The 24489-nt window shown below is 42.5% G+C and overlaps 1 protein-coding gene across 2 annotated transcripts in view; it reads right to left on the bottom strand.

Annotated features, from left to right (window-relative positions):
- afg2a (AFG2 AAA ATPase homolog A) overlaps positions 1-24489 on the bottom strand; it is a 164014-nt gene that overhangs the window by 16833 nt on the left and 122692 nt on the right. For both annotated transcript variants that reach the window (XM_060901226.1, XM_060901227.1), the window contains exon 15: positions 18568-18732. In XM_060901226.1, coding sequence (XP_060757209.1) covers positions 18568-18732 — 165 coding nt within the window. The remainder of the gene's footprint in view (positions 1-18567; positions 18733-24489) is intronic.

Genomic DNA, 24489 nt, shown 5'->3' with positions numbered 1-24489 from the left:
CCGTTCGAATTATTATATGGGTGTAAGCCGCACTGCATTCTAGATGTGCTGCGGGAAAATTGGGAGGAGTAACCTTCACAAAGCAAAAACGAAATTCAATACGTTATGGACCTGCGCGCAAAACTCCACACCCTCACCCACCTAACCCAGGAGAATTTGCGGCAGGCCCAAGAACGGCAAAGCCGCCTGTACAACAAGGGTACGCACCTTAGAGAGTTCGCACCAGGAGATAAAGTACTCGTACTGTTGCCCACATCGAGCTCCAAATTGGTCGCCAAGTGGCAAGGGCCCTTTGAGGTCACACGGCGAGTCGGGGACGTCGACTACGAGGTGAGGCACTACAGATTTACCACCTCAATCTGCTTAAACTCTGGAATGAGGAGGTCCCCGTGGCGTTGGTGTCGGTGATTCCGGAGAAGGCGGAGCTGGGGCCGGAGGTTCAAAAAGGGGCATTGGCGTCACGTACCCCTCCGGTCCCCTGTGGAGACCACCTCTCCCCGACCCAACTCGCGGAGGTCGCCCAGTTGCAGACCGAGTTTTAGGATGTATTCTCGCCCCTGCCCAGTCACACTGACCTCATAGAGCACCACATAGAGACGCCCCCGGGGGTGGTAGTGCGTAGCCGCCCCTACAGGCTACCCGAACACAAAAAAAAAGGTGGTTTGGGAAGAACTCGAGGCCATGCTCGAAATGGGCATCGTTGAGGAGTCCCACAGTGACTGGAGCAGCCCAGTAGTCTTGGTACCCAAGGCCGACGGGTCGGTCCGGTTCTGTGTGGACTATAGAAAAGTCAACGCGGTGTCTAAATTTGACGCGTACCCAATGCCTCAGATTGAGGAGTTGCTCAATCGACTAGGCACGACTCGCTTTTATTCGACACTGGATTTGACAAAGGGATACTGGCAGATCCCCTTGACTCCACTATCCCGAGAAAAAATGGCCTTTTCCACACCGTTCGGTTTACACCAATTCGTCACACTTCCGTTCGGGCTGTTTGGGGCGCCCGCTACGTTTCAGCGGCTGATGGACAGGGTCCTCCGCCCCCACGCCACCTATGCGGCCGCCTACCTCGATGACATTATCATCTATAGCAATGACTGGCCGAGGCATCTCGAACATCTGAGGGCCTCACAGCCAACCCGAAGAAGTGTGCGATTGGGTGGGTGGAAGTACGGTATCTGGGCTTCCACTTGGGCAACGGGCAGGTGCGTCCCCAAATTAACAAGACCGCAGCAATTGCGGCCTGCCCGAGGCCCAAGACCAAAAAGGGGGTGAGACAGTTCCTGGGGCTGGCTGGCTATTATCGGAGGTTTATACCTAATTATTCGGACGTCACCAGCCCGCTGACTGATCTCACTAAAAAGGGGGCACCAGATCCGGTCCAGTGGACGGAGCAATGCCAGCAGGCTTTTTCTGAGGTAAAGGCTGCACTGTGTGGGGGGCCACTTTTACATTCCCCTGACTTTTCTCTCCCCTTTATGTTACAGACCGATGCATCGGACAGAGGGCTGGGGGCAGTTTTGTCCCAGGAGGTGGAGGACCGCCCAGTCCTATACATCAGTAGGAAGCTGTCGGTGCGTGAGGGGCACTACAGCACCATAGAAAAAGAGTGTCTGGCAATCAAGTGGGCGGTCCTCACCCTCCGTTACTACCTGCTGGGGTGCCCTTTCACCCTCTGTTCGGACCACGCGCCCCTCCAGTGGCTCCACCGCATGAAGGATGCCAACGCGCGGATCACCCGTTGGTATCTGGCACTCCAACCTTTCAATTTCAAGGTGGTCCACAGGCCGGGGGCGCAGATGGTCGTGGCGGACTTCCTCTCCCATCGGGGGGGGGGGTGTTGGCTGCAGGCCAGACAGCCACCCGGCCTGAGTCAGGCAGTGGGGGTATGTGGCAGCGGGGGCGTGGTCAAGTGCCGGTCTGTGACAGGAAGGCGGAGTCAGGGGAGGTAAGTGGCAGAATCACTACACCTGACGTCAATTAACCTGTGTTTGTGTGTGTCTTCCCAGTGACCGCGCCCTACTTAAAGAGGGACAGCAGAGAGCAGAGGGTCTCTCCCCGAACCAGACGCCGAGTGTGTGTGTGTGTCTGTAAAGTTCACATAGTTGTTAGACTGAAAAGTGTGGCAATAAAATGCTCTATCAACCCAAACTCTGTCCTGCCGTCTTCTGTGCTCCACCCTTCTACACGAACCGCTACAGTAGCGTTGGTTTGTTTGTTTGTCTGTTAGCAACATTACGAAAAAAGTAATGAACGGGTTGCTCTGAAATTTTTTCCAGAGGTGTGACTGGGCACAAGTAACAATCCATTAAATTTTGGCGGTGATCCGGATCACCTTCTGGATCCCGGATTTTTTTAAAGGATTCTTGGCGGAGGTCTGCGCTCTCCGAGTGCTTTTCTAGTTTTTCTTTCATTTCCCGATCCGGCCTTCTTTCCTCCAATCAAGGTTTCTTTCTTTTGTTGTCTTTCCTCTATCTTGCATTATTATTCCAATCAAGTAGTCTTCCTTTTTCTTTCTTTCCTTCTCTCTCTCCATTTCTTTCCACACTGGCTATCTTTCTTTCTTAAATTCATTTCTCTCTTGCCTTCTTTCTTCCAAAATAAGCAATCTTCCTTTTCTTTCTTCCTCCCTTTGCCGTCTTGCATTATTTCTTCCAATCAAGTATTCTTTTCTCTCTCTCTCTCTCTCTCTCTCGATCTCAACACACCAAACTCTTTCTTGCATTCATTTTTCTCTCTTTTCCTTCTTTCTTTTCTTTTGCTGTCTTTTTACTGCCTTGTATTATTTCTTCCAAATCAAGCATTCTTCCTTTTTCCCTTTCTTTCTTTCCACATTAGTCCATCTTTTTCCTCTAAGTAAAAAAAAAAACAAAACAAAACAAAAAACCCCTCGCCCATGTTTCCGTCTCTAAAGCTTCTGGTTTCATTTCTCAGTGATAACTGAATGAAGTTTGTTGGAACACGCTGAACTGTTCAGCACTGGAGTTTCCTGCATGAGGCTCATCAGCCTCTCTGTACTGCACTTAATTACTGCAGATCCAACCACAGTGATTAAAACACACACACACACACACACACACACACACACACACACACACACACACACACACACACACACACAAACCACATCCTAGTTTCCACTGAGCACAGAAACACTGCTATCCTCATCTCTCTCCCAAAGGAACCATTCAGCAGATGATCATCTCAACCTTTTTACCTTCAGTCTGGCCGAATCTCGACAGTCGCTCAGAAACGATCACTGTCGATCCTGACACGATGAAATATTCCACTTCAATAGGTTTTTAAACGACGAGAATTGACAATAGGTTTCGAGCTGAAACCCCAATCTCTGCTTTTACTCGTACATCAATAAAAAAAATATTAAAAATGACTTTATAATTTCACACACACGGTTTCAGCTTGAACTCAAAACAGTTTGATCACAATCAGTTTTTCCTTTCTGTTCTTCTCCTTTTTATTCTTCCGTGTCTTTTTCTGTCTTTCTTCATTCATTCATTCATTCATTCATTCCTATTTCTTTTTCATTCCTACTTTTATCTTATCATTTTCTGTAGAAAAAAATAGATTAAATATCTAACAATTATATTAAAAATATGTAAAAAAATATTTAAATATAATAAAATTATTTAAAATATCAAAGTATTTTAAAATATAGAAAAAAGAAAGCTCTCTTTTAGACAGTTTAATTTTTTATTTTCCATCCTTTAAATTGTTTATTTCCAATGTTTTCTTTCTTCTCCATTTAATTTCATATATTTATACTCCCCCCATTTTATTCTCTCCTTTCAATTGTACTTATTTCTTCCAAAGTTATTCTTTTTTCTTTTCCAATGCTTGCTTTTTCTTTCTTTGACATGTATTGTTCCTTCTTTGCAGTCTAATATCTCTTTGATCCGTTTCCTGTCTTTTATTGAGGCTTCTTTATGACATTTTCCTCTCTGCTTTTAATTCTTCTCTTTCACTTTCTCCCCATTTCCTTCTTTCCACCCACAATCATTTTTCAATCCATTTATTTTCATTTATTAATGCTCGTCCTTACACTCGCACTTATTTCTTTTTTTCTCTTCTAATGTCTTTCTTTCTTTGACATCGTATATTCTTCCTTTTATCCATTTCCTTTCTTTTATTTCTCCTTTTTATCCGCTCCATTCTCCTCGATCCTTTCAATTCTTTTTTCCTTCCAATTCCTTTCCTTTTAAGCTTTCTTTCCAACATCTATCTTTCTTTCTTGCTGTGTGTATTATTATAAAACTAATTAACATGTTCATATGAGCTTCCTCTGTTAAACTGTGTAAATAAAGGCAGGCAGGACTCATGGACGCCTCTTTAATGGGTCCTCAAGTGCCAAAGGGGCATTCCATCAACTTCCCCTCTGTAACTAACACACACACACACACACACACACACGTTTCAAATTTCAGCAGGAAAAATTCAATTTGTGCAGTGTGTGTGTGTTTGTTTTTGGTGTAGCTGCTTCATAAAACCATTCACTAAAAAGTCTCAACTTCATTTGCTATTCATCATTCTGACACACACACACACACACACACACACCCCTCTCTAGGAAGCTAATAAACCCAACAAATTGAAATACACTATAAATCAAGAGCTAAACTTGTATAACTTTATATGACCGTCTGTAACACACACACACACACACACACACACACACTTTCCTGCTGAAAAATCTAACTAAAACATATGCGACATTTAGCAACACTAACTTTCCAAATCACCATAAAACACTGTCTTAATTAATTCTCTGACACTCTCACATGAAAAAACAAGATTCTCTTCACTGTAATTATTGAAAATATTATCAGTTAACATGAATGAAGCATGAGCTTGGGCATTATCACTCACTGATAAGGAACGTTCAGAATGTGGTAATGTTGCCATCAACATGAACACAAATGTAATGCGAACATTAAAGCTAGACGGCCTTTCGATTTCATAAAATCAGTGAAATTTACTTCGTTCTGAAATTTGGTCATTGTGATATGCTATTTACCAGCTTAAGGTCGGTCCGTATCATGAAATACCGTGACCGAGGTCTTGAAAGTACTGAGCGAGGCCCTCTGGGCCGAGGTCAGTATTCAAGGCCGAGGTCACGGTATTTCACCATACGGACCGACCTTAATGGTAAATAATATATTTATTTTTTTCTTTACCAAATTCTAACAGAAAACGAGAGCGCCCGAAAGGGAAAACCGAGCCGAGCCGCCATTTTGAATCCTCATTCACGGCTGTAATGCAAATCGCTTCCTCCTCAGTATACAAGTGCACTTCCATGGCAGGAAAAAAAAAACTACATTTTGCTGCCTATGTAGTCCCCTATTTATACAAAATTGAGTCATTCAGGATTTAGCCATGTTTTTGCTTGGCGTTAGCGAGTTACAGGTTTTTAGCTTTCTCCTGAAATGTTTTCTTTTATTTCTTCTTCCTCAGGGTAGTAAAACTCGCTTTCGCTGTGAACACTGTCGTTATCACTATCCATGCTGTAAAATTAATGCTATTCTCCTGAGAAACGCGAAAACAAATGTTGACAAAAATTGCAACTACGTTTGTTGCTGTTGTGAACGACCGAGTCGCTAGAGGTCCATAACCGGGGTCCGTGTCGTAGGATATGGACCCGCTTGCCAGCCAATCAAAGCGCGGGATTTGATGGAAACCGGACCGCGAAAAAATAAATGTGTTTATTTCTGTAATATCTCACAAAATATCAGGTCATTCTGTGGCTGGGAAGTTATTTAATTTAAGGGGATTAAAGCAAATAATGTGCATGAAATCACTCGCTTCACGCAGTCAAGCAGACAGAGGAAGTCCGTGTGTGTGTGCACGTTTACCTTTGAGCGTGCACAGACAGTTCCATCATTCTGTCGCTAAATGAACAGCTGATCACACCGAGGTGCTCGCTGACCGCCGATATTTATTAGTTTGGTCCTGCGTTTCCTTTCCTTCATATATAACATAATGTCTTATTTTTTTCGCGGTCCAAATCCTGCGCTCTGATTGGCTGGCGAGCAGGTCCGTATCCTACGATACGGACCCCAGTTACGGACCTCTGGCGACTCGCTCGTTCACAACAACAATAAACATAGTAGCAATTTTTGTCAACATTTATCTTTGTTTTAAAAATAAGATTTATTGATAAGGTTAAATTTTTGCCAGCATTTCTCAGGAGAATAGCATTAATTTTACAGCATGGATAGTGATAACGACAGTGTTCACAGCGAAAGCAAGTTTTACTACCCTGAGGAAGAAGAAATAAAAGAAAACATTTCAGGAGAAAGCTAAAAACCTGTAACTCGCTAACGCCAAGCAAAAACATGGCTGAATCCCGAATGACTCAATTTTGTATAAATAGGGGACTACATAGGCAGCGAAATGTAGTTTTTTTCCTGCCATGGAAGTGCACTTGTATACCGAGGAGGAAGCGATTTGCATTACAGCCGTGAATGAGGATTCAAAATGGCAGCTCGGCTCGGTTTTCCCTTTCGGGCGCTCTCGTTTTCTGTTAGAATTTGGTAAAGAAAAAAATAAATATATTATTTACCAGCTTAAGGTCGGTCCGTATGGTGAAATACCGTGACCTCGGCCTTGAATACCGACCTCGACCCAGACGGCCTCGCTCAGTACTTTCAAGGCCTCAGTCACGGTATTTCACCATACGGACCTCCCAGCTGGTAAATAACATGCATTTCTTCTCGCTTACCATTACTGTAGTCAGTCTTTCACAATTCATTCACACACTCACGTCCTCGGTTCTTCTCTCCTGTTTCAAATTTGTATCCCACAATTGTTTGCCTTGCATGAACGGGGAAAGCCCACCACATGATGCATGATGTAGTATCTTGTACCGGGTCATGGTGAAGCAGGAAAAAGTAGTGGAGAATTTAAAGTGCATATTCTGGACCAATTTTGTTTTTTTTTTTATATGAAAGTATGTCCCTTTACACACTCATCTAGAAGGGTAATTTTGCACAAGGCCATCTGTCTACAGCGGAAAAAAAATAACAAAACGCGTCTGGAAAAATCCCAAGGGAGTCTGGAGCCAGATTCGTGACGTTACCTGCGGAAGCGCCAGCAGGCTGCGAGAGTTTTGCACAGTTTCAGTGCACAGCCTGTGTAGACCAAGCGCTCCCATTTCTCTCTCATTGTCCGGTCTTTTGGGAAACGATGAGTACTAATCCCATCAAGATTGGTGTTGCTACACCCTCCTACGATACATCTGTTAACCATTTTAATAATTACGCGATAACGTTGAAGAAACTTGCAGAAAACCACCAGATCGTTTTCTCATAAACGAACCAGCGCTGACGTAGGATTCAGAAGGAGGCGTCCCGCATGCGTCGTCACGAAAATCAATGTTTGCCAGGAAATCCAAATGCCAAGTTTTTTCAGAGGCGGACCAATTCGCCTCAAACAGCTTGATTTCAACTGAATTTTTCTGGTATTGCGCAAGGTAAAAAAATTGCACAAAATGCAAAACGTGACAGATATTTGACCAAAGTTGAATACAAAATAGAAGAATTACATTGATCTTGCTCCTGAATTTACCCATGATGGGCACTTTAGAGCCACATGGCCTTCAATTCATTAATTGTTCTATGAAAAAAAAACTAATAAAACTGGAAGTCTGCGATTCGAATTCAGTCGCTTTCGGTCCATGAAACAAAAATAACTGCGCGTCGGGGAAAATTCTTTTTATGACCTGCACTTGAAAACTCTGAAAGGCGGTCTCGCTTTAATAAAGCGACCCACACTTGTATTGTTGGAAAAACTACCGAAGCGTATCGCTGCCACAGCAGCAAAAAGAAAAAAAAAAATCCCTATCACACGAAACAACATGAAAAGTTTCTCGTTCTAACAATATCTTTTCACATTATAATCTGATCATTTGGTTTCACGTTAGAACGTGATAATTTACATTGTTAAAACGTGAAACTTTTCATGATGTAACATGATAACTCGGAAGTGATATGTGAAATGTATGGTTTGAATGAGGTGTGCTGAGAATAAACGAGTTAATATGGCTCAGCCGCATGATTTAATCAGGTTCGAGTTCATGCTTCGGTTAAGACACGGCGAGATTCTGCTGCTCTTGAACCTGGTGGACGACGCTGTAATCAATCCCTGCTGGAGGTCGCATCGTTTCTCAGTGATCATGAGGACTCCATGGTTCCAGGCTACGGACCTCCAGTGGGTCGGACTCATTCCTTCTTCTGTACAGCCCTGTGTATTATAAAATCCTTCGAGTGCACATACTTATCACCAGACGTGGACAGTAACGAAGTACGTTTACTTGAGTACTGTACTTCAGTCCACTTTCTGAGTATCTGTACTTTACTTGAGTATTATTTTTTTTGGAAACTTATGACCTGAACTTCACTACATTTGAAAGACGAATATCGTACTTTTCACTTCACTACATTTCTATCAAGGTCCTCGTTACTACGAAGCAGCTTTGAAAGTGGATGCTTTTTCTTTTCTTTTCAAAAACGTGACTGTTTTTTTCTTCGCAGGTGACAGTCAGTGCGTTTACATGCACATAGAGAAAATTGAATTTCTGCCGTAACTCAACTGAAATCGAAGTTCTAAATGCCATGGAAACACCTTAGCCTGGCTGAAATCGAACCGAACTGGACTTTTCGTAATCGAGCTACGCGACCTAGATTATGCGATTGTAGCCGAGCTACTTAGTGCATGTAACCCTATCGAGCTACGTAGTCGAGCTACTTACTTCAGCACTGCCCCTTCCGGAAGTGATGAGTGACGAGACCACAAGCGGGAAACACAACAGCCTCGGTCGGCATGACAACAGTAGTAGAAACTAGAGGTCTGCGCGGGTCGGATTTTTCAGTCCCGCTCCCGCCCGCGCCCGCATTGTGCAGTCCCACTCCCGCCCGCGCCCGCAAAGAATTATGATTTTCAGTTCCGCTCCCGCCCACGCCCACAAAGAATTATGATTTTCAGTCCCGCTCCTGCCTGCCATATTTTGTCCCGCTCCCGCCCGCAAATCCCGCATGATGCAGACGTTCGCGTTATTTCTCAGGAAAGTTCTTGTCTTGACACAGCGTGATGGTGCCCCGCCCCCTACTTTGAGTGGATTTGAGCATAAATATCTACAGCTCACATTCACGTTTGTTATTATTTACCTTGTTTCTGAATTCAGCATGTAGTGTCTCTAATAATAATAATAATAATAATAATAATTAGTGCTAGGCGGCACGGTGGTGTAGTGGTTAGCGCTGTCGCCTCACAGCAAGAAGGTCCTGGGTTCGAGCCCCGGGGCCGGCGAGGGCCTTTCTGTGCGGAGTTTGCATGTTCTCCCCGTGTCTGCGTGGGTTTCCTCCGGGTGCTCCGGTTTCCCCCACAGTCCAAAGACATGCAGGTTAGGTTAACTGGTGACTCTAAATTGACCGTAGGTGTGAATGTGAGTGTGAATGGTTGTCTGTGTCTATGTGTCAGCCCTGTGATGACCTGGCGACTTGTCCAGGGTGTACCCTGCCTTTCGCCCATAGTCAGCTGGGATAGGCTCCAGCTTGCCTGCGACCCTGTAGAAGGATAAAGCGGCTAGAGATAATGAGATGAGATGAATAATTAGTGCTGTCACGCGATTAAAATATTTAATAGCGATTCGCACATTTTTGTCACATGAGAAACCATTGTAATTCTCTGATCAACATAAAGTGAATGGGCTTGCTTTGTACCAATGTTGTTGTTTTTTTTTTATTACAAAGCAGAGCTAGCAAGAGAACCATGAGTGAACAACTCTAATCAGAGAGACAGGTTACACAGTGACAGTAGGCTTGACTCAATGCTATCCCAGAAATCCTTCCTGTAATATGCAAATTTGGCCGCCTCTGATTGGACAGCCAAATTTGCATATTACAGGAAGGATTTCTGGGATAGCATTGAGTCAAGCCTACCGTCACTGTGTAACCTGTCTCTCTGATTAGAGTTGTAGACTAACTCAAGCAGTAAATCACTTCACTCATGGTTCTCTTGCTAGCTGGGTGTGAACGGCGAGTCATTAGAGTGATCAAAGGATTTCCCGTTAGTGATCAATGGCAAATTTAAGATGCTATTCCTCACTCAATCTGGTAATCTGACTTTCTCTGCAAATTTAGGCGTCTTAAAATGTTTCTATTAATGCCAAATAAAATATCCAGCACAAATTATATATGATAGACATAAATTAATAATTTATAAATTTGATTTTTTTAGTTAGCGGGACTGCAGCTTATCACCGCTCCCGCCCGCGCAGCATATGTGCGCTCCCGGCCGTGCCCGCATATGTGCACTTCCGGTCCCGCCCGCGCCCGCAATGAGCTTTCAAAATTTGTCCCGCACCGCACTGCTTTGCGGCGGGTCCCGCATACTGAGGTCTGTAAACGTTTTATTCCAAGAGAAAGCTTGCAATGAAGTTGTCTGTGCTTTTAGAGCTAGCGATAATGTCGCAATAGCTGTGCAGTCTGGTTAGTCAAATGACTTTCTATGCATTTGCCCGCCAAGTTGCTGTCGCCTTGTCAACGGCTAACGTTAACACATCGCTCGTTAACTTGGACACTTCGTTAGCATGTAAAAACGGAGTTACGCTAACATGAACAACGTTAACTTATCTCAAGTCCTTTCAAAATATATGTTTTCGCATAATCTTGCGAAATAAACAAAGTGTAGAAATCTTTCTAGTTGCGTTAGCTAGAAAGAGTTTGCTAGCATGTCAGGTGGAGCTTCACTGACTAGCTAGCTTAACGTTAAACCACCATGACGGCACAGCATGTGCTCATTTTGTGAATTCACATTTCCGTCTTTGGTAACGGCGTTAGGTTTTGTAAGCGTTGTGGCAATAATACAACGATGCGTTGACAGAAAATGTACTTTTAAGACTCAAGTATTTTTAAAAGCAAGTACTTGAGTAAAAATTTGACTGGACAACTTTCACTTGTATCGGAGTAACATTTGACCAGTGGGATCTGTACTTTGACTGAAGTAATTAAGTTGGGCACTTGATCCATCTCTGCTTATCACAATAGCAAATTTAAATATTTACACCAGAAGACCAGACCAGAGTTCAGAAATTTCTTCACATTAATGTTGGAACTGAAATTTTTGCTAATTTATGGTCTTTTTTTTTTTTTAAGTCAATGCAGTGGATTTCATGAAAGCTTCAACAAACGCCAATTAATACAAGTTTTAACTTCCTTTGTTAATTGACTACTTTTCGTCGTAATTCATGCTGGAAATAACATCAGTGTGGGAAATAGGGCTGGACCGGCGGACGTTGACCAGTAATTTTCACGCTTGTCCATCTGTGTTTCAAAAGTATTGGACCGGATGGCCGATGATAAAAATAATAATAATAATAATAATTCGAATGTGTCCATCTGTATTTCAAAAAGATCAAACCGGATGGCCCATGAAAAATTGTAAAGAGATGGGTCTCATGGCTGACCGCAGACACTCTCGATGAATGACGAGTCGCCTCTCATCAGAGCGTATTCTGACATCACACCACGTGACGCTGTTATCAGCCGGGTAGGTTTACCACTAACGTTACAAGAAAAAGAGATGACTACAGGTTTTGGACCTTGACAAAGTGTTTTTTCCATCATATTTTAACCCTCTGGGGTCGAGAGCTTCTCCAGCGAAGCTGGGCAGGTTTAGAATGAGGAGGTCATGGATTGAGATAAATATCTTTGCGAGTTTTTAATTACACAAGCATGATAAACAGATTGACAGAAACTTTATACTTTCCGATGCGCCCACTGCCAAATAACGTTCTAGTTTTTAAAGGGGAACTGAAGTCATTTTTAAACTTGCTTTATTTACGTGTTATTCAATGATGTTTTCGGTTTTAGTAACCTTATATCGTGACTCGTATTGGCAACGAATCACAATTAAATATTATACTTATCGACTTTTCGGTTTTTAGCCATGTTGAATTTAGTTCGTTTGGTTCACGGCAGGCGTCGCTTATCTGCGCGATCTTCACAAGACTTGTGCAAGACTTCGAAATGTGAAGTGTCAGCCGGGTGTCAGTGCAGCCATTTTGGAAACTGTTTTCCAAACGAAATATTGCACAAAAACGAGTTTAAATGATGATTACTGCCGACTTTTTTCAAACTTTCCTGATCGCGATCAAAACAAACAAAACTTCCGGCTTGATTACATCAGCGTTCGAAAGAGGGCGCGCGCGTCTTTTGACAATCCGTGTCCGAAATCGCTCCCTACTCACTATATGGGGCACTATATTGTGAGGACACCATTTTGTAGTGCTGTGAGGATTATTTACACCCTATATAGTGCACTCGAAGTATCCCATAACGCATCACGAAAAGTGTACAACGATGGTCACTAACCAAAGCAATACATCCCATCATGCATTGCGGTCGCGCTGAAAGAAATCAAATTAAAAGTCTCAAATTTGACTGAATAAAAGGCAGCGGCAAAGAAGAAAGTATTCAGCCTTGATTTAAAAAAAAAAACCTGAAAGCTGCAGGTACTTTGTATTGATTAGTGTGGGAAATGCGCTCAGTATAATATGGATTTATCACAAAAACACATGCATGTATTTATTATTTTGAAAACCCACCAGCTGACTGATCTGGCACGTTTTAATTGTGCGACAGTAATGATGTAAATACCAGCGTGACCAACTAGTGTCCGAAAGTGTTTTTTGATTTTACCAATGAGCTCACTATATACCGTAGTCCTCTATATAGTAATTCCCTATATAGTGAGCAGGGAGTAGTGGGTGATTGAGTGATTTCGGACACAGGGAACGTTGGCAAATGCCGGTCACTTTGATTTCCGCTGTACGTTTTACTTCCTTCCTACGATGTCTCAACGAATCTTGTTTATGCCCATTGCTTTGACATATGGACTGATACATTACATAGCGTATTTCAAACACTCATAACTTGCTATAGCAGCGACAAAATAGCAATCAAAAATGCATTCCGATATTTAATAAAATGAGATAAATCGAATTTTGATCATAAAAAATCTGCCTTCGGTTCTCCTTTAAATGACCTAAATTAGATGAAAAATTGTCATGAACAGTTTTGCACTCAAGTTTCCGTCAATGAAGAGTTTATAGCATCAACGAAACAGATTTCATGTTAAAACTGTTAATGTTATAGTCATGTTGTCTGTTGTTGCCCAAATGAGGATGGGTTCCCTTTTGAGTCTGGTTCCTCTAGAGGTTTCTTCCTCATGTCGTCTGGGGGAGTTTTTCCTTGCCACCGTCGCCACAGGCTTGCTCATCGGGGATAGATCAGGGATAAAATTAGCTCGTGTTTAAAGTCATTAAAATTCTGTAAAGCTGCTTTGCGACAATGTTTATTGTTAAAAGCGCGATACAAATAAACTTGACTTGACAGAAAACTTGTCACCTTCCTCAGTCACACTGGAACTTGGGTATGGTGATATGTAATAAGTATACGCTGGGTGAAAATAGGAATTTAACTGCATTTAATCTAAATATTAAAGGAACCTTAAATTTAGTCGTGCATTTAAGTTCCTTTCCTGAACTTTTTAAATCCATTCAATATACTCGTAAATTTAAAACGCTTTATTGGTATTCTTAAAAGTTGTCGTGACTTTTAGTACATTTAAAGGAAAACTGAAAGCAAGTTTTTTTTTTTCCTCAAAATTCTATTTCTCTCATTTTATTAAATATCGGAATGCATTTCTGATCGCTATTTTGTCACCGCTATCGCAAGTTATGAGTGTCTGAAATACGCTCTGTAATATATCAGTCCATATGTCAAAGCAATGGCCGTAAACGAGACTCATCGAGACCTGTGCGAGACATCGTAGGACGGAAGTAAAACGTACAGCGGAAATCAAAGTGACCGACATCTGCCAACATAGTCAAAAGACGCGCGCGCCCTCTTTCGAACGCTGATGTAATCAAGCCGGAAGTTTTATTTGTTTTAGTAGCAATCAGGAAAGTTTGAAAAAAGTAGGCAGTAATCGTCATTTAAACTCGTTTTTGTGCAATATTTCGTTTGGAAAACAAGCAGTTTTCAAAATGGCGGTACTGACACCTGGCTGACACGTCACGTTTCGAAGTCTCACACAAGATCACGCGGATAAGCGACGCCTGCCGTGGACCAAACGAACTAAATTCGACAAGGCTCAAAACCGAATCGGCCGAAAAGTATAATATTTAATTGCGATTAGATGCCAAAACGAGTCACGATACAAGGTTGCTAAAACCGAAAACATCATTGAATAACACGTTAAGAAATAAAGCAAGTTTAAAAATGACTTCGGTTCCCCTTTAAATGTCAAATTTAGTAACTTTACGTAACATCATAAATGTCTTTCGAACAGCATTTCGTTATCCTGAAGAAGTCATGGAAAGTCGGGTTGAAGTGATACGAGAAGAGTTATACAAGTTAATACGCTGAAATTTAGCATTTCGTCAACTTTTAGGATACTTTAAGAAGATCTTAAAAGTTGTTCATTTGTCTAGTGATAATAATAAACAATTGTAAGGCTCGTCAAATTGCTGTGGTATCACAACTGGAACACTCTTTGGCACGTGCAGTTATTGGAAAATGAGCATCTTCAGGGTGGGAAGGGTCATTCTGACTAATTCCATCCCACTGTGGCTTCGTTCTCACATCGTGCCATTTCAATTCGTTTCTATTTTAGATGAAGACGTGGAATAAAAGGAACAGGAGGTAACGCGATATCTTTCTGCTACGACCACTTATGGGACATTCCACCGAATGGGTGCCATTTGCTTGTTGTACCACTCCCAAATTAAACTTAATTTGTTATATCTTTTCAACACTGATTATAATAACACACACATTTAACTATTCAAAATGTGTATTGGTCAACCTCAGGCTACGTTACAAGGTTTGGAAGTCAAAGATGGCTGCATTTTTTTCAGTCCTGTTACCAAAACTCTGAAAGTAACAGGACTGAGTTTTTAGCCTAGGATTAGCTAATACATGGAATTAAGCCACATGGCGTCATCGCTAATAGCATGACCACACTTAGCACATTGTAGTGATTTACCAAAAATCCGTATTTTTAAAATAAACAAATATCATCTAAGAAATAATTTAAGTAACAGGACAGTATGTTGACATTGACCTTATCAGTCAAAGTTAAAAAAATCATCAAATATACAGAAAAGTAAATGAGAGAACTATCTTTTGGTCTTCCCATGGCCTTCAGAAGACACAACTGATGTAACTTCCTGTTGAGCATGTGATTTATGGAATGTTCCAAATTTGTCAGATGGGGTAATACGTTTGGGTAACAGGACTGAGTGAAAACCCAGGGACACGACTAAAATGTGTATTTTAACTAAGATATTGTGGATTTCTTATGAAAAAAATATATTTAAGCCATGGATAGGATATGGAGTCACACAACAGTGCAAAAGAAATACTGTTTCTGAAGGATTTTAATCATAGTATTTCATAGTTAAGTATAAAGTTAGAGTGCGGGGACAGGTAACACATGCTATTTTTCAGTGTTTTAGGTAGTTTTTATTAATCCTTACAATTATACATCTTAAATTTGAAATCAGATCAATGTGCAGGACATTCTGCGTAATAAAGAAATGTATTTTAAAGTACATTTTTATGTGCATTTATACATATAATTTTCTAGGGACGGAAATGGCACCGATTCGGTGGAATGGCTCCTCTAACATCATAATGCCAAAATGCTGTTGATCTATCATCCATCTCTTTGTCTATCTCTCTACAGTATATCTCTCGAGTTATCTATCTATCCATCCATCTATCCATCCATCAGCCACCATCCCCCAAAATGTCTCTGAAGGTGTGAGCTCCTGTTACGTCGTGCTCAGACTTGATCATAAAGCTGAAAGCAGCTCTGATTCTCACCTTAATGCTCTCCGTCTTCCGGCAAAGAGGTTTGCAGCTACGATATAAAGTGGTCAGAGAGAGAGAGAGGAGAAAGAGAAGAAGGCAGCCTAAGGAAAGCAGCTGTCATTGGAAGCTGAAGCTTGTCACGAGAAAAGCTGCTTTTAAAAAAAAAAAAACACTCGTGCCTGAAGGCGACTGAACCTTCCGGAGCAAGATGACAGCGTCAGGAATGCAATTAAACTCTTTTTCTTATTTTGTGTGTGTGAACCATCCCCTCAGCTTCTCTTCTTTTTCATGATAAAGCAATTAAAATATACAGGATCAGCCCCTATATAGACACGAGTGCTTTACTGGGAAATACGCCACTCGTATTTTTCATAAGATCTACATCCGGGACGTTAAATAACATTTTTTAATATCGTCACTCATGAGGAAATCGATGAACCGTTTTGGGTAATTTTGTTTGTCAAGGTGTCGATAGAATAAAAGAAAAACCACACGTTGGCTTGAAGATATGAAGTTCATCTCCTCGTGTTGAAAATCTCACATTTGTCATGCGAAATGAAAACGTGGTAAATAATGAGTGACGAGTCATTTTGAATCACGTGGTCAATCAGGTCAGTTGACAGAACTGAAAAATATAAGACATTGAAAAAATATTCGCATTCGTGTGTTCATTCACATCAATCTTCAGAGAGATGCAAGGAAAAAGAGAAGACAGGAATATGAGGCAGAAATATGGATCTCTAATTTCACTAAGAGGGAGAGAGATTTACAGGGACTTCCTGTCTCACTCTTCAGGCTCTCAGTCCAAAACCTTTCGCAGCCTCCATCTGACAGTGAAGCGTCTTTTACTGGTCTGCTTTACACACACACACACACACCAGGGTGTGTGTATGAATTAGCATCTTTTTAATTTCTCCATCTCAAACAATCCAGAAGGAAAAACTCCGACTGTGTTCATGTTTAAATCAGATGAGGCCGAACTTCATCATTTCAGATTCGATTTACACAGAACAACCTTCAAAACTGAAAGAAAAAGATGTAAGAAAGTTAAATGACGCACTGAAATTGCTCCAAAAAAAAAAACAAAAAAAAACAGAGGCTGCTGAGTCACACCACACACACACACTTTCTCCCTCACCATCATCCTGACACAAACAGTCAGACAATGGTGTGTTTGTACACAAGAATCACGAGGAGCATCAGAAAAGAAGAGCATTTCTCTCTCTCTCTCTCTCATACACTGTGTGCGCACACACAAGCAATGTGTTTGCATTTCTTTCTTTCTATCAGTCTATCTATCAATCTATCACTTCACCTATCTATCCATCTGTCTGTCTGTCTCTCTATCGATCCATCTTGGTCCGTGCATCAATCTGACTATTTGTCCATCTATCTGTCTGTCCATCACTCTACCTATCCATTTATCTGACTGTCTGTTTGCCCATCTATCTTTCTGTCTCTCTCACACTCTACCTATCCATCCGTGTCTGTCTTTCCATCGATCCATTTATCTGTCTGTCTTATCTATCCGTGTCCGTCCGTCTGTCAATCTGACTGTTTGTCCATCTATCCATCACTCTACCTAACTATCCATCTGTCTGTTTGCCCATCTATCTTTCTGTCTGTCTCACACACTACCTTTCCATTCATCTGTCTGTCTTTCCATCGATCTGTTTATCTGTCTGTCTGTCCATCTGTCTCTCTCACTTGACCCATCAATCCAAGTGTCTTTCCATCTCTCCATCTACCTGTCTGTCTCTGTCCATCAATCTGTCTTTCTGTCTCTCACACTCTACCTTTCCATCCATCTGTCTGTCTTTCTATCGATCCATTTATGTGTTTGTCCATCTATCTATCTGTTTGCCCATCTTTGTCTGTCTCACACTCTCCCTTTCCATCCAGCGATCTGTTTGTCTGTCTGTCTGTCTATCTATCTGTCTGTCACTTGACCTATCGATGCATCTTTCCATTTCTCCATCCACCTGTCCGTTTGTCCATCTGTCTTCCACTCCACCTGTCTATCTTTCCATCTGTCAGTCCATCTATCTTTGTCTATCTCACACTCTACCCTTCCATCCATCTGTGTCTGTCTTTCCATTGATCCATTTATCTGTCTGTCTTTCCATCTCTCCATCCACCTGTGTTTGTCTGTCCATCTATCTTTCTGTCTCTCACACTAGACCTGTCCATCCATCTATGTCTCTTTCCATTGATCCATTTATCTGTCTTCCTGTCTGCCTGTCTTTCCATCTGTCCGTCTATCACTTGACCTATCTATCCATCTGTCTTTCCATTTCTCCAGCCACCTGTCTCTGTTTGTCCATCAATCTTTCTATCTTTGACTCCACCTGTCTGTCTTTCCATCTGTCCGTCCATCTATCTTTGTCTCTCACACACTCCACCTGTCCATCCATCTGTGTCCGTCTTTTCACCTATCCATTTATCTGTCTGTTTGTCCATCTTTCTGTCCATCTTCCACTCTACCCATGTATCCATCTATCTGTCTGTCTGTCTGTCTGTCTTTCCATAGACATATCTGACTATGACTCCACCCATCTGTTTGTGTTTATCAGTCTGTCTTCCAGTCCACAGGCACAAACTGCAGGGACAACTCTGAATTCGTACAGCATACTGAAACATTTAAGCCCCACCCACAGCCCTCATAACCTCTGACCTCTGCTCCCGAGTAGCGTTCTGTGCGGGTCACAAGGTCCTCCAGGTGCACGCTGGGATGCACGGGCATTTTACCAAACTGCAGACCGAAGATCTCTCTCCGAGTTGCTGCATCGGGGAGCGGAACGTATACGATCCGATCTAAACGACCGGGACGCATGAGAGCCTGAAAGAGAGAGAGAGAGAGAGAGAGAGAGAGAGAGAGAGTTATTCTTCAAGTGAGACAGATCTATTGTTTGGTGTTTGTGTGGCTGATACAGTGAATGGAACAACTTTCCTCACATCACAGTAAAAGGTCAAAGGTCGCCCTGCATCAGCCAACAATGAAAACAACTCCAGGAAGTGAAGAGGAAATCATTGCTGCTCAATGTGAGCAACAGGTCTCTCTCTCTCTCTCTCTCTCTCACACAACACAGTGTGTGGGTGAGCTACATCAGCTCAACTGACTAGACTCATTAAAACAGTCCATCTGCTCAGAAACACACACACACACACACACACACACACACACACACACACACACACACACACACACACACACACACACCAGGTCTGCTCAATTTTAGCAGCATGACTGAGGTGACCTACATGACCAGCTGGTAGGGCCTGTAAGCTTCAGCATCTGTGTGTGTGTGTGTTTGTGTGTGTGTGTGTGTGTGTGTGTGTGTGTGTGTGTTGCCACAGCCTATAAACATCACCGGATCTATAGAAAAACACCTTATAAAGTGTGTGTGTGTGTGTGTGTGTGTGTGTGCGCTAAAATTGAGTGTGTGCAAGTATGCGATGAAAGGTGGAGCAAAGGAGCAAAGGAATAGCAAAGGATAGCAAAATAGCAAAGGAGTGAAGGAAGGATGAAAAAGAAAAAAGCCAGAAAGAAAGAGTATGAAAGGAAACAAAGGAATACAAAAGAAAATAAATTGAAATCAAAGCTACGAAGAGTGACAAAAGAGATAAAAACGAAGACAGAGTAGAAACAAACAAAAAAAACCATGAAAACAAACATAACCATTTGAAGAAAAAAAATCTAAAGTCGGTTTTATGAATAAGTATTCACCCCCTCAGTATTTACTTGAATTGTCCTTCTGCAGCGATTCCAGCTTTGAGTCGTCTCCGATGTCTCTCTGAGTCATTCCGTCCCATTCCTCAATGCCAGTTTTCTCCAGCTTTGCCAAATGACTCGGAGAATGTCCGAGGACAGCAGTTTTCAGGTCACGCCGCAGATTTTCAACTGGACGGAAGCCATTCTTCGTTTTTAGTTTCTGCCCTGTGCTTTGGCTCACTATTCTATTCGAACATGCTGTGTATTTTCACCCGAAATGCAAATGCTGACGGAGCAGATTCTCCTCAACCGTTTGCTTATACTGTATCTGGCTCCGGTCCATGCTGTCTGTGATGCCAACAACAAAAAGACTTCCAGTTCCTCCTGCTGAAAAGCAAATATGGAGCATGGTGCTACCACCACCATGTTTCATCATGCTCGATGCTTTAGCTTGAGACCAAATGGCTCAACTTGAAGATATTTATTGCAGAAATGGTATACAGGGTGTATCTAAGGTGCCTTTGAAAATGAACACAAGTGTACCTTGTTTGAACATACTAAAGAGGATAGTTTTAGGACTTAAGAGAATATGGTAATGCACCAACCTGATTTTTGATGGCTTTTGCGACCGGAGGGAACTCAACCAGAAGTGCAAAGCAACGCATCTCAAACATTTGACCACTAAACAATGAAATTTGTATCTTTATTTACATAAGATAGATGGGTTTTGATCCAGTGCTTATTATTATACCCCCACTCCAAAGGAGGGGGGGAGGGGTATACTGGTTTACCTCTGTCTGTCTGTCCGTCCATATCTCTGTCCGTCCGAAACACCCTTTTTCTCAGCAACCACAAATCATAGCCAATTGGTACCGAGCTTCAGCTTGGGGTTCTATGCCGTGTATACCGTTTTCAGGTCTGTCCCACATTGACTTCCTGTTTCCCGACTGAATGTATTTACGAAACATATATGGTGGATTTTGGCGCCATTTCAAGAAGCCAAATGCTATTTCAAAATGACAGTTTACCAGGATGCTCTTTGAAATCCCTGGGGAGAGACACTGCTCTTTACTTACTTGTTTCAGGGTTCATTATTTGTTGAAGTCAACATTCATAATAAGTGTCCTGTTCCTTCGATTGCTTTCATTCTGATATAAGCGAGAGCGGGGGGATACGCAAGTGAGCAGTAGCTCACAGTTGACAAACGGCCCAGCCGAGCTGCCACAGATTGCCCGGCCTCACGAGCTCTCGCATACTATTCTCCTCTCCTAGCGAAGTGCCTTGCACAGGCAGGTAAGACAAGTGATGTCATGCCCCCATCGTGTTGTCTCTCTGGACCTCCAGATCTGATGCCAAGTGGTGCACAAAAGTGCCACAGACCTGACGGGTATGGAAGTTGCCCCACAGTGACGACTGACTTGCCGAGTGATGCCATCTGTTGGTCATTTGAGCAGCTCTTCCACATGCCATCTGGTGGTGTGCCATTGACCCTGTTGGGTTCATCTGCTGCACTGCACCGAAAAGCGACCTGCTGCCAGTGCCTTATTGGTGATGTACGATTTAACCCATCGCTGGAACCCAGGCAGGTGTTTCCACTCCGGATCAGAGTGGACCTGGGAGCAATGGTGATAAAGGGTAAACTCCACTTTCCCCAATACTCAAGTCCTCCTGGACGTGAGACTCACCACCGGTTGCAGTTTTAAGCCATACCCAGGGCTAAACAGTTTCAATTAAAACTCGTTAAAATAGTTTCATTCGTCCACAAGCTTGTTGGACAGTTGACGGTTTCGGTCATGTAAGTGCGACAGACGGATGGAATCGCAGGAAGAGTTTTATTGAAAGCACGCTCGCAAACAGATCCAAAACGGAGACGAAGGCAGAGTCGAAAAACAGGCAGTGGTCGATCGAGGCACAGGCAGGATATCAGAGGTAATATAATACTCACAGTCCAAAAACACAAACAGGGTCAAAACCAGAAAAGCGACACAAAATATAAGGCTTGGTAATGTTAGACACAGTATACAGAGCATCTCCTTCAAAGTCTGTGGTGTTACTAATTATATATGCGCTATCAGTTCAGTTGGTTGGGTTCAATGCCCGAACTGATGATCACATCATCAGTTTTTCTTTGGCTAATCAGACACAAGGTACGCCACCACTCTTGCCGGAGCGGTTGGGGGTTAGGTGCCTTGCTCAAGGGCACTTAAGTCAATCCTGCTAGTCTGGGGAATCGAACCAGCAACCTTTTGGTCCCAAAGCTGTTTCTCTAACCATTAGGCCATGACTTCCCCCATATGCACTATGATTGCACTCTAATCAGGAACAGGTGCATGGGAATTTGTCCAAATGGCACTGTGCGTGCAAGGCCATGAGAGATGTAACCAGACAACTCTCTGACAAATCAAGTTTGATATTTGATCGGAACTACATAGTGATGATGGAAAGTGAAAGCACTCGTTCACTGCTGTCCACCAGGCACCCAGCAGAGTCACATCATAATAAATGTTGTGTTGTTTCTGGCGCATGGCATGCGGTGTCAAAGAAAGGAAGAAATATGTCTTCGTAACTGCGATGCATATCTCATTATTGGGATTCCTGTCACAAGACAATACAGTGATTTAATGATGTGAAATAAACGACGCTACACAATTCGATGGTTCATTCATGGTGTTTAATATTATATTACTCGTCTATTCAGGCTGATTCGATGCCCATGCAAATGTTTTGTTCATACACTCATCGGGAGCTCTACTTTTTGGCAGTGACTAAATATTAATCTAGACTGTTGAAACAAGAAAGGTCGGGGTTGATACGTCCTTATCAGTTAGTAGACTTTCTGGAAATACTCCAGACAAACAGGAAGCGAAAAGAAATCGGATGCAGTGTACAGTACTGTCACCAGAATCTGCCTTTTTTCAGTCATGATATGATTTTATGAGCGAACACACACTATGACACTGGAAATGACAGAGGAAGGTCAACGTTTTCCCTCGACATGTTGGTAAATTACGAAGAACAGTCTCGGAATGAGTAAAATTACACCGTAATTACACTTCGCATCGGCCGCTGAACAAATTTCTCAGTTCTGCCACATGGAGAAACATCAACAATGAACTCGAACCGTCATGCATCTCTGCCATTATTGGGACGTTTGGGTTTGACAATGGACTTGCAAACACACACATGCACCTCTTCTGGCAGTGGGACTGTCCATTATAAACAACAGGATATGAGATCTCATTCAAAACAAGCCCGGCATGGACTCGCTGTGCCATGTGGTGAGTGATGAAACTGACTCATTGAGAGATCCAGAGACACATCCGCTTCCTCTGTAGCATGAAACCAAAACATTCGATGAGTGCCAGAAACACACACACACACACACACACACACACAAGTGAATGAGTGTGTGTGTGTGTGTGTGTGTGTGTGGGTTCAAGGCTCGACATTTTAGGCAAAGCTATTCCGACAACAAAAGAAAACGATAGCAAGAAAGAAAGAAAAGCAGGACGGATGAAGACAGAGCGGAACAGTAAACAGTAATTAGCAGGACTGCTGCTGACCACAAACTCCACCCACCTCTTCACAAAGCCCCGCCCATGCCAAAATGAAATTCTGCCCTTTTGAAAGAGGCCAGGTAGTTGAGGTCACTCTGTTGCCGAGGACAACCTGATCCTGGCGCCCGGCAACAGACCTGCTTTTAGCATGATGGGTCAGTTTACAGCGGCATTGTGAAGAGGAGACGTGCACACACACACACACACACACACCTGTCTGCCAATGTACAAAACACTGTAATTTAGTAACTGTGGGTGTGTGGAGACTTAAGGTGGTGAGGTGGAAAAAAAAAATAGATATATCACACACGCAACACACACACACAGGACCCGAGTACTGTGTTTGTGTGCTTCAACTGTCACCATAGATACTTATTATTCCTGCCAACTTTTATATCCATGTCTCTCCCTCTCCCGCACACACATTATCTACCTGATGATCAGTTACACCCATATGCACCTATACCTCAAACTGTGTGTAATTGTGTATGTGAATTCAAATGGGTAATTAAACTGTGTGTGTGTGTGTGTGTGTGTGTGTGTGTGTGTGTGAGAGAGAGAGAGAGAGAGAGAGAGAGAGAAGTGAAGACATTTACAACAGCCTGAACTTGTTTATAGATTCCCCCTCTGGGGTTAACAAGTACACACACACACACACACACACACACCATGAGAAACACAATTTTTTTTGACTGGACGGCATCAAGATGCATCTAACGTTCACCCAATCAAAAGCTCGAAATCAATGTTTTTGATCCTTTGTAACCATGACAACCACAATAAATAACTATTTATTCTCGACTTATTTTCATCTTGCAAACACAATTATCAGATTGTCCACTTGAAGCACGACACACACACACACACTGCTCCGTCCAATTTGTCTGCTGGGACACACATCATCACTCAGGAGCTACTGAGGCAGCCTAGTGAGAATGATAACACACACACACACACACACACACACACACACACACACACACTCTCTCTCTCTCTCTCTCTCTCTCTCTCTCGTCCCGATCCTCCTCTCCCTTCCTGTCTGTAGAGGCTGCTTTAAGGCGCTTTGTGAAGATAACTGTAAATCCCCGAAATGAAAGAGTGCGCTTCCCCTCGCCTGCTCAGGTAATGAGTATGTAGACAGCACAGAGAGAGAGAGAGAGAGAAAACGGGGGGAGGAGATGACAGGCAGGTATTAAGATTCAATTCGAAACAGGAAGGAAGTTTTGTCTTCAATCAAACGATCTTTACATTTTTTATAATCTTTACTTTCTCTGCATGTTTTAAATTTACTTTAACTTTATTCTATTTTATTCTTTATTCTATTCTG

The sequence above is a fragment of the Neoarius graeffei genome, chromosome 20, assembly GCF_027579695.1.
Source record: "Neoarius graeffei isolate fNeoGra1 chromosome 20, fNeoGra1.pri, whole genome shotgun sequence".
NCBI classification, from domain to species: domain Eukaryota; kingdom Metazoa; phylum Chordata; class Actinopteri; order Siluriformes; family Ariidae; genus Neoarius; species Neoarius graeffei.
This window is presented reverse-complemented; position numbering and strand designations above follow the sequence as displayed.